Raw genomic sequence first — 11,250 nt, 5'->3', positions numbered from 1 at the left:
AACGAGGGGCGCCTCCGCCTCGCCTTGTCCTAATATGGTGCCCAACCTGAGGCCGGCTGCACCATTGCATGGCTATGGGGGAAGACGGCGGCAAAGACGACAAGAAAGCCAAAGTCATAAGCGAGAGCTGCATGGCTGACGGGAGAAGCTTCGGTAGCGATTTGAAACTTCAGGGGTCTAAACATACGAAGACAGTCCTAGCGGGGAAACTTACGAGGGACAAGTGTTCCTAGGCTCGCTTTCCCCCGCTCGGATCATAGATGGTACCGTCCGGAAGTCCAGGCGGGGACTGCGGCTGCGCTTCTCGCGAAAAGGCAGGCGTCGCGGGCCTGGCCACTTCCGCACTTCCGCTTTCCGGCCCAGCCAGCGCCCGCGATGGTGAGAGAGCTGGGCCCCGGGCCAGGGACCCCCGCTGTTCTTCCTCAGGAACCTGGGTCTGGGGGAGATGCGGCTTTGCAACGGAGAGGCCCGGGGCCGAGGGGTGCTGGGGCGTGTGGGGGCCCGACGAGGCTGGGAGAAAGAGGGCGGGGCGGGGGCCGAAGTGAGGAAGGGGCTAGCCGGGGACGGCCTCCGAAGCCGCAGGCCTTGCGGCTTCATGGTCTGGCTTTCGAAGCAAGTAGGGAGTACTCCTGAGGCGTGGAGGAAGCCGGAAGTAGGGCCTCCTAGGCTTATGGTAGCGCCGCGAAGGCACGTAGTAGGCCTCGGAGTCCGTAGTAGGGCCGCCTCTCCACTCAGAGTAGAACTGCACTAAATACACTCCCCTGTTCTCTCCTGCCCACTTGACGCCACAGTTTCCCGAGGGAAGTGTCCACACTTTCCTATCGCACTCTTGTTGCCTCCAGCCTTGCTTCTACCCTCCCGAAAGAGCTCTTATTAAGCCGCCTCCACCCAATCCCCTTCCTGGTCAGAACGCAGTCGTGTCAGTCTTACTGTAGTAAGTTCTGATACTGCTGATCCCTCCCTCCCTGGAAATCCTCGCGTTTGATAATCGTGGGTGCTCCTGGGCTTTGACACTTGGGCTCACCACCTTCGTCTTCTTTACAGTCTCACTGTTCATACCTAACTAGTTTCCTGGCCTTGATGACCTTGTGTATCTATCTGGTGACTCCTGAATCTGTTTTCCCCGCCCTTTCAAGGTTTTCTGGTTATCTTGAAGACAGACACCTTGAAATTAGACTTCCAGGTCAAAACTCACCTTTTCTCCTAAACTTGCTCTTCCTCCTATGTTCCTTATTCTGGCTTTGTGTCCTCTTCACTCAGCCAGAAACCTGTGATACTCTTTTTTTCCAATTGAGGCCGTGCCTCTTGATTTTATAAAAACCACCTTTATTGAGGTATTGCATGAGACTGTCTGTTTCATTTGTGAAAGAGCAGGCGTCACAGGGCTTGCCACCTAAAATTCACCCTTTTCAGGTTTACCATCTATGAATTTTGACAAATACAGTCAGATAACCACTATTACAATCAAGATAAAGAATATTTCCATCGCCTCAAAAACTTTCCTCAAGTTCCTTTATAATCAGTCTTCCCCACCCGCCAAGCAACCACTGACTTTTTTTCCCCTGTAGTTTTGCTTTTCCGGGTTGTCCTATAAATGGAATTCTTCAGTATGTAGACTTTTTAGTGTGGCTTCTTACCATAGTGCATTTGAGATTCATGCATGTTGTGTGTATCAGTGGTTATTCCTTTTTTATCACTGAGTAGTATTTCATTGTATGAATGGACCATAGTTTGTTGGGAGTTGTTTTTTGATTCTGTTGTCCTGGACATCTAATATCAGTCCAAGCCCTGTGATCCCCTCTGCTTTTCCTCTCCACTGCCCTAGCCCAGGCTCTCATCAGCACTCCTTAAATAGCTGTCTGCCTTATGTCTCACTTCCCTCTCCAGTCCATTCTCCACAGAGTCACCATGCAGCTGTTGTGGTGAAACTTCCTCCTCAGAAAGCCCCAGCAGTTCCTTACCACCTTAAAAGAAAAACTAAACTCAGTGGCCTGGCACTTGAGATTCCCGATGAATCTCCAGGTCACCATTCCAGCCTTATCTGTTGAATCTGAAGTGCTTCCCATATATAGCACATTGTACTCATCACTACTTCTGGAACTCTTAATGGCCTTTTGTGTAATTCTAACCTTAAGTTCTTTCATTCATTCATTTGTTCTACAGAAACTGAGCAAGACACTGTATATGTTAGCTACTGACTGAGCTGGGTGTAGTGTGTGTAGGTTTGAATAAAGTAGACATGCTCTATTGACCATGAGGCTTACGGTCTAGGAGTGAAGGAGAAATTACTTTACTAAAGATATACGAGGGATGTGTCGTTATAAATTATAATAAATGCTATGAAGAGGGAAGTCAAGAAAGGGCTCTTTGAGGAAGGAAGGGGCCTTCCCTGAATAAGCCGAGATCTGAAGGATGACTTAGGGGAGAGGGGAGAAAAAGAGGGAAGAAAAGCTTGCAGATAAATGGTTCAGCATGTTTGAAGCCCTGGGGGTGAGAAAGAACTTGGCTCATAAAAGGAGCTGAAGATAGGCCAGTGTTGCTAGAAGCTGGTGTCTACTGGGAACGACCGTATTCTGCTTTCCTCATTATAAAATTCTCCTAATCCTATTTCTATCTTCAAATCAAAACCGATTTCTTCTGCAAATATAACTTGTAAGTCTAATGATTTCACATTTTATCCTTCTTTATTTCATAGTTATTTTCTCTCTCCTCAACCTAGTTGAGCTTTTTAGGGGTACAGATGGTCTTAGTCATCTCTGAATTCCTAGCACCTAGCTCAGTGCCTGGTACACAGTGGACTTATCCATTTTTTGGCTCAAGAGACAGATGAAGGACAGTCATTCACCTCTATGCCTGTAGACCAGGGTTTCTCAACTTCAGCACTGTTTGGAGCTTAATAATTCTTTGTTGTGTGTTGTGGGATGTTTAGTGGTATGCCTGGCCTCTATCTACTCAATGCCTTTGGCACCTCTCCCCACAAGTCATGACAGTGAAACTTGTCTTGACATTGCTAATGTCCCCCTGACAGGCAGAATCATCCCATTGAGAACCACTGCTCCAGACTTTGAAGGAAAGACACTTTGAAGGCCTAGTCTGTTCTGTTCACTGGTCTGAGAACCGACACCCTCAGTACTGCCTGGCTCCCGTGTGAGCTGGAGTAGGGGGCCAGTGGGTTTGGTGAGACAGATTCTGATCCCCCCCCCCCCCACGCCGTGCTTTTTCCTACAGACTGCCACTCTCCGCCCCTACCTGAGTGCCGTGCGGGCCACACTGCAGGCTGCCCTCTGCCTGGAGAATTTCTCCTCCCAGGTCGTGGAACGACACAACAAGCCAGAGGTGGAAGTCAGGTAGGGAGGGAAGAGGTCGGGGTGGGGGTGATGAGTGCAGCACCCAGAGATGGCCCTTATCTACAGGGTGCCAGGACCCTCTGTCCTGGAGTTGTCGGGATAATTACACTTACCGTATTCCGTCTTGCTGCCAGATGAACAGTGGTTCCCAATTTGGAGTTCAGAAAATAGGGTCAGTGGGTTGGCAGGACAAAACCCAGAGGAGAAGCTACTCAGGAGCAAAGATTGCTTGATACAAGGTATGACGTCTCAGGGCAGGGCCATTTGTGAAGATCTCCTGTGGCATTATTGACCTGCAATTTATTGCTCTTTTTCGCCTTTAAAATTTAATCTGGGACAGACATATCTGAGATAAGCCGTGTTACCACACTAAGTTGATATGACTGGAATTTTTTTAAACTGATAAGTTAGGATGTGCTGTGTTATGCTAGTTAACATATATGATTTCCACTAGGCATGTTAAAATGATAACAGCCCACAGACACCACCACCACAGTTAACTACCCTTACAGATATCTAGGGGTCAGAAGGAACTGAGCTGGGAGGGGTCTTAATACTGAATAAGTGAGTCATTCTGGATTGATAATTAAAGGAGGCCAAAGTGTGTTCGGTTTTAACTTATATCTAAGGCAGCCTCTCTCTTCTCATTCCCTAAGTGGTATATGAGTTTGCTTGTGGTTACTAAAATAAGAGCTGCCATTTGGAAAGCTCCTACCATGGGCCAGGCACACTGTTAGATGCTTGATCCTTTTTGATTTCTCTCAGTCCTCACCAGTGAAATAGGAATCAGAGTCATTTTACAGCTGAGGAAATTGAGATTCCAACAGGGTAATGTGCCCAAGGAAAGTAACAGAGGAGGCGGGATTTCAAAACTTTTTAGCCCTGACTCCAGAGCCTGTGTTGTTTCCAATGGAGAACACGCTAGCTGGCCCCCATCTTGGAACACCCCTGCTTGTGAGTCTCTTATTCCTTGGACTCTGGTCTAGGATAGTGATTCCAGGGCCTGCTGTGAGGTCTCCCTGAGCGTTCTGTTCCTCTGTAGTACAGAGGCCTCTGTGACATTGTGTTTTCAGGAGTAGCAAAGAGCTCCTGTTACAACCCGTGACCATCAGCAGGAATGAGAAGGAAAAAGTTCTGATTGAGGGCTCCATCAACTCTGTCCGGGTCAGCATTGCTGTGAAACAGGTGAGCTCACCACGGAGCCCCTGCCTCCCCAGGAGGCCAGGGATCTCCGTCTGAGAGATCAGTGTGCCAGATTCAGGGTGCCAAGAAACCCAGGCTCTGTTTCCTTGAAAGTAACCAGGAAATGATTTGTCAGACTCAGCAAGTCAGTAGAATAGAGCACAACTCCATCTTCTAGGCCTTGCTCTGGAATAGAAGGCAGGAAATGGAGCAGCCAAGGCCATGGGCCAGTTTGGTGTCAGGTCATAGAACCGTTCCTGAGGAATGAAGAATGAGTCCAGTTCAGAAAAACAAATAGTACTAGTACTGGTTTGATAGCCATTAACTCTGAAAGTGAGATTTAGGGTAAAAAAGAGTGTAGTTTCCTCAGATACCGTTTCACAAATGTCTGACATTCCCACCACTCCCATAATTCTTGCCATATTTTTATAGTATCTGGACAGTTCCTTACTTAATAGATTTCTTTAAGTTGACATTTTCTTTTGCGTAAATTTGTTGGAAAAAGTTTATGCCATAAGTAGAAAAACACTGTCACTTGCCAAATAGAGGACAACTCTAAAAAAATAAATACAGTGAAAACAAAAATAGTGTTACTAAGTTCAGAATAGATATTGCTGCCTGCAGAAAGCTCTAACCCTGGGGCCTGCTCTCTTTGTTAAAAGGGGAGATTAACAAGTGTTGGAGAGGGCTAAGGGCATCCTAGCACCCAGCTGCAAAATTCTTCCTTTAGAAATACTGAGAGGCTGGCCCCGGGCACAGCAGTTCCACTTCTGCGGGCGGCCCGGGGTTTGCCGGTTCGGATCCTGGGTGTGGACATGGCACTGCTTGGCAAACCATGCTGTGGCAGGCGTCCCACATATAAAAAGTGGAGGAAGATGGGCACAGATGTTAGCTCAGGGCCAGTCGTCTTCAGCAAAAAGAGGAGGATTGGCGGCAGATGTTAGCTCAGGGCTAATCTTCTTCAAAAAAGAAAAGAAGAAAGAAATACTGAGAGTTCAGCAGGGAGAAACTTTGAGAATCATTTGATGTTCAGTGTTATTAAAGCGGAGATCACCTAAGGTTATCCCTGATGCCCCAGGGATGTATCACAGGCTCTGGAAAGTGCTGCGCTAGTGAAATGAGAATGAGAAAGGCAGCTTTGAATATAGGTATGGCTTCTGGAATGAGTGGATGAAAGACTCTGGTTTACCAGAATTACCTCTCTGGAATGGGGGAAGATGGGATCATGGTAATGCCCCATTAAGTTGGAGAGGCTGGAGTGTGGTAGACCCTGCTTTCAGTTAGCAACCAAGTGCCCCATGATTCAAAGTTCAGGCAGTGATTGCTCCCAGTACCAAACCCCACTGCTTCCAGCGAGCCTGGGGGAAATTCTGGTCAGAAGACCAGGCTACAGGTTTCTGTTCTCATAGGGTGTCAGCTTCAGGGCAACACCTTTCTCCTTTGCTTTCACCAGGCTGATGAGATTGAGAAGATTTTATGCCACAAGTTCATGCGTTTCATGATGATGCGAGCAGAGAACTTCTTTATCCTTCGAAGGAAACCAGTGGAGGTGAGATCATGTGATTCGTGTGTTCGTAGTACCCAGGATTCTACCACTGAGTCCACTGTCGCTGGCCTGGGATTGTTTCTAGAACTGAGATTACTGCTCCTCCAGCTGTAGGGCACCCATTGCCTGAGTCGAGTCTCTTCATCTTATATGGAGTGAGAGTAAGGGGGATCAGAAACTTAGGAGAAGTTGGTTGTATGTCAGTCATGGAAGAGGCAGAAAAGATGAGATGCATCGCTCATCTTCCCAGAGCCTGTGGTTTTAGGAAGCAGCAGAGAGGGCACAACGAATCAGAAATCCTTTCTAAGCTCTGCCACCAGTTGAATCATAGTCTTTCAGGGCCACGATTGACATTGGCTCAGTTGTTGCCTAGCCTTGTACTTGAGTCTTCTCCACAGACTCTCTGCCAGCTCGACTTAAGATATCCCCAGTGACTGAGAAACTACCATGCAGAGCAGCACACGCCATCATCAGACTCATCAGACGTGTTGACCAAGCTCTGACCTCTGGGGCTACCCAGAATAAATAAAATTGTTCTCGCAGACACAACCCATCTCATAGTTAAAGACCTCAATCCCATCCTTCTCCCACAGCATCTCTCCTCTCCAGACTAAATGTTCCCTGCTTGATTAGATTCTTCTGTAACAAGATTTCCAAGTCCCTTGACTCATTCTGAATGCAGCTGTTTGTGCCACTGATGTCTAACAGACACAGAATTCTCAACTGGGTTGAGTTACTTGGATCCAACATAGACAGCCCATCAGAGCAGGTGGGCTGCTGACTGAAGCGCGTGTTGCTTGGGAGAAGGTCACAGCCAGCTGAAAGCGTGTGGCTGAGTGAATGTAGAGGACATGGCCAACTAAATGTCCCTGGGACATTAATTCTCTCCTGTTTCTTCTCTTCCTCGCCCCTACTGTCTTCCTTCCCTAGGGGTATGACATCAGTTTTCTGATCACCAACTTCCACACAGAGCAGATGTACAAACACAAGTTGGTGGACTTTGTGATCCACTTTATGGAGGAGATCGATAAGGAGATCAGTGAGATGAAGCTGTCAGTCAATGCCCGTGCGCGCATCGTGGCTGAGGAGTTCCTCAAGAATGTAAGTTGTGGCCTTCTTGGTTTCTTTCCAGAAGTAGAAGGAGTCATGGGTTGTGTTGAGAACTTAGCATCTCATGGGAAAGCGGTGCCAACAGTGTGTGAATATTTCTTGAGGCCGCTAGGACCCATGGTGGGCGGCAGGTCAGTCAGGTACCTTAGAACTGGAGAACCTGAGGTTCATCTTTGAGAGCTGCAGGGCATTTTCCATATCTGGGTGCCTGGGGGACACCTCTCTTAGTCCCTCATGGGGACTTAGACATTCATTTCTACATCTCAAAATGTACACAGAGTTCTTCCCTATATCTAGTTCAGACTCCCAAGTGAGGCAAGTTAAATCCGCATGTGAATTTTCTGGGAATATAGAACAGTTAATCATCGTGTAATTCCACTTCTCAAACAGACTTAAATATTTTCCTTCAGTGTCTGTTTCTCAGGCTTAAAGTCATGATTTCTCCACCTGTTTTCCATCACTTTCATCACTAAATCCTCCAGATGCCTCTTCAGTTGTTTGTGCATTCCTGACAGGACTGCGGCCCTCTGAAGAAAAGGAACAGTTTACATTGGTGAACTGATGACACAGTTGTTCTTGTTTAGATATTCAGGACATACCTCCTCCTTTTTTTCCTTCTTCCAAACAATCTTTGGTTTGTTGACATGTTCCACTCAGAGTTGACTGTGATCCCTAGATGGTGGATTTAATGTTTACTCTTACCAGTGTATACAGACCCAGCCCAGGAGCTCAGATTCCTAAAGTGAAAATTACCCCCGCTTCCCCTGGCTTTAATTGTAATGAGAGCAGCCAGCATACAGAGTAGCTGTGATGTGCGCACAGGGTAGCATGCTTGTTCAGATCACAGAGGCTGTGGAGTCAGGCCACCTGTGTGTGAGCCAGCTCCACTGCCTACTCAGGCGTGTTACGGAACCTCTCAACTAAGCATCAGTTTCCTCAACTGTGAAGTGAGGAAACTACTAATTAGTATGTACCTTTCAGTGTCACTGAGCAATAAGTGAAATAAATGTAAAGCATATCACTCGGTACATAGTAAGCTTTCCACGTATTGTAGCACCAAAATTTTAGGCCAGGGTGCTAGGATGCCCCGAGATTCAACTGTGAAGAAAAGTAGTTCTTGTCCCAACTTAATATTTGATTCATTCGGTCAGTAATCATTTAGTTATTACGATCATTGCATTTCTGTAGTTATACAGCTAAAAAAACACATTTACATGTATCATTTAACACCTAACACAGTCTTTGAGTCAGGTGTTATCCCCATTTTACATATGAGTAAACTGGGCTCTGGAAGTTAAGTCAGGGTCCCTCAGCCAGTAAGTGGAGGAACCAGGACTTGGAGCTAGATTTTTAGACTCAAAGATCTAAGATAGTACCGTGCCATCTGGCAGGGGTCAGAAACTCAGGCACATGCAGCGGTCAGGCAGGTAATGCGCAGGAGTGATGTGGGCAGTGTGGGGACCTGGTGAGCACATACCTTACCTGAGGAGGATCACCACCACCCAGCTCCAGCCTGTCGTAGCTTCATCTTCCAGCTTTTGGAAGTAATCCCCAAATCTGGACTTGTATGTGTCATCTCCCCTATTTTGAAGGTTGGCAACTAATTCATATTCTTTTAAACACTGACTGGGCCAAACAGTGCACCTCTTTGGGCTGAGTTAGGCCCATGGGCCGTTGGTCCACAGCCATTAGTCTATAACATGTCCAGGGCTGTTCTAGGCACCATAGGGGATACTTGAGGCAGAAAATGTTTCAAGGGCCTGTCCTGGTTGGAGGACCACTCAGAGCTTGACAGAAAGTACCAGGTCCTGGGTCCCTCTACCCTTGGCCCTCTGAGTCCCCAAGCTCTTGCATGTGAGTACCTCATCTCTAAAGAAGGCAACCTCAGTTCACCAAGCAAGGCACTGTGATGGGGCTTTATAGCAGCCTCCATGACACATCCAAGGGGAGCTGTGGAAAAGCCCACATCACCCTTGACTTCTCTGCCTTGTCTAGTGCTAGGTTTAGGCCCATTACCCCAAAGGTCACTGCTGAATGCTGGCTGAATTAGAAAGAGTGTGCCCACAGGGTGTCCTTGGACCCAACCCTGCCCCTCAGAGATCTGAGCACAGTGGCAGCTTCCAGATCAGCCCACCGCCCCAGAGTAGGCCTGCCAGGATATAGTAATAACCACCATTCACCACATCTTGGTTCTCTTGACAGTTTTAAACCATCTGGCTGGATCTCGTGGCCTTCCCCCTCAGACTCCCCTATGTCTCTGCGAAGGCGTCCTGGAGTTACTTCCAAGAGCGGCAGCGGCGGCAGCAGCAGAGGGGAGCTGGGTCGTCGGGGTGGGCATTAGATGCGGGAGGGGGGTGGTGTGCTTGCTAGCTGGGCAACAAAGCAGCAGTGGACCTGCCCCAAGGCCACACGTGCCTGGTCAGGCTGGCTTCTGATGTTCAGTCCCCTGGGCCGGGACAGATTTTTTTTAACGTCTTGAAACTTAAACTCTGCTTGTAGGAGACCGTAACCTTTTTGTCTTTTTTTTTTTTTTTTTTTTTTAAAACAAACAATCTCCACCTCCAGTGGCTGTGACTGGTCCCAGTGATTGTACCTTATTGGTCGCTGTGGGTCTGGGCGGGCCTGGAGCCAGAAGGCGACTACTGTTCCTCCCCCGAGCCACCCCAGGTGGGGAGGGAGGGAGGTTTCAGACTCCAGTTCCTCTCCCTTGCCCTCTTATTCCCAAACCTCCTTGGGCCCAGTAGAAGCGGTGGGGACCCTCTGCCAGCTTCCTGAGCTCTGCCTAAAGATGGCCACTGAGCACTGGTTAGGGACAAGGGGTGAACCGGTGGCCACCAGCCACGCCTAGGAGCTGGGACCCAAAAGCCAGGTATCCTCTGGCTGCAGGGTCCACTTCATGCCCTCCCAGCTCAGAGGGGCCACTGTTTCGCCTTGTGTATCAGTGCAGTGCCTGTGCTAGAGGTGGAGAGGTGAGTCCTCCAGAGCTTGCTCTGGGCCCTCCCACCTGCTCTGGCTCCTCTGCTCCCACGCTCGCTGTACCTTTTCTTATTCTGGTGGATCCTCCCTCCCCTAATTAAAGTCTCTTCTTGCCCCTTTGGGGCTGCATGAGGTCTGTGCTCTGTTTGTATATGTGAAAGGAGGGGAGGTGGGGCTTTTTATTCCCCAGGACCATGTGGCTTGTACTTGGGCCAGAGACAGTCTCATAATTGGTCCCTGACATTATCCCTGCCAAGGGCCCCGACCCAGAGACCTCCATTGCAGTCCAGGCACCACCCATTTCTGAAACCGCTCTCTCTGCCTGTATGGACATTTGGTCCTTTTCACATAACGAGCTCATTTGGGCTGAATAACCTCAGAGAAATAATGATCCCATTTCGTGGCTAAGGAAACAGGTTCCATGAGATGCAGCAGCTTGCTCCTGCCAGTGAGCAAGAGAGTAGACATCAAACCGAAGATTTTTGCCTCTGCCTGTGCTAAGACAATAATCACTAGCCACATGTGGCTATTTAATTTTAAATTATTACAATTAAATAAACTTTAAAATGCACTTCTTCTGTGCCACCAGCAACATTTCAAAGTGCTCAGTAGCTACAGGTGACTGGTGCCTACCGTGTCAGACAGTACATATATAGAATATTTCTGTCATCACAGAACGTTCTATTGGATAGAGCTACACCTTGGTGACACCTTGAAGTAATAAAAAAAAAAAACCACTTGTGTTTCAATTCTGACTCTTGCTGCTGAATTTGAAAAAGTTATATTCTGTGCCTCAGTTTCTTAATCTGTAAAGTGGAGATAATGTGAACAATCAGACACAGTACCTGCTATACAGGTATTGAATTAACAATAGCCAGTCTTTCCACCAGCCCAGCATCCAAGCTGTTTGATAACTTCCACCATGCTACACCTGGGCGTTCACATGCCTGTCTTGGAGAGACTTGGGGGGCTGGTACAAGATCTAGGTGTATAAAGAGACAGGTACACTGAAGTTTTTCATATTCACTAATGGAAGTCTCTGGGACCCCACAGGCGGTATATTTATGGAAGAGAGTGTCAGGGAAAGTT

General features: G+C 47.9%; 1 protein-coding gene across 1 annotated transcript; it reads left to right on the top strand.

Moving 5' to 3' along the window:
* Nucleotides 1-19: 19 nt before the first annotated feature.
* Nucleotides 20-10,293, top strand: ARPC4 (actin related protein 2/3 complex subunit 4). The gene is made up of 6 exons (XM_070493305.1): nucleotides 20-378; nucleotides 3,229-3,347; nucleotides 4,421-4,532; nucleotides 5,983-6,078; nucleotides 7,006-7,176; nucleotides 9,388-10,293. Exons 1-6 carry the CDS (start codon nucleotides 376-378, stop codon nucleotides 9,391-9,393), a joined length of 507 nt encoding a protein of 168 aa, XP_070349406.1. The 5' UTR covers nucleotides 20-375; the 3' UTR covers nucleotides 9,394-10,293.
* Nucleotides 10,294-11,250: the final 957 nt, after the last annotated feature.

Source organism: Equus asinus, chromosome 21 (assembly GCF_041296235.1).
Source record: "Equus asinus isolate D_3611 breed Donkey chromosome 21, EquAss-T2T_v2, whole genome shotgun sequence".
Taxonomy (NCBI): domain Eukaryota; kingdom Metazoa; phylum Chordata; class Mammalia; order Perissodactyla; family Equidae; genus Equus; species Equus asinus.
The sequence above is the reverse complement of the archived record's forward strand: the minus strand, read 5'-3'. Positions and strand labels throughout refer to the sequence as shown.

Excerpts from the sequence above, each read along its gene's own strand:
- ARPC4 (XM_070493305.1), top strand. Across the intron at positions 3,348-4,420 it reads AAGCCAGAGGTGGAAGTCAG|GAGTAGCAAAGAGCTCCTGT; the intron begins GTAGGGAGGGAA and ends TTGTGTTTTCAG. Across the intron at positions 6,079-7,005 it reads TTCGAAGGAAACCAGTGGAG|GGGTATGACATCAGTTTTCT; the intron begins GTGAGATCATGT and ends TTCCTTCCCTAG.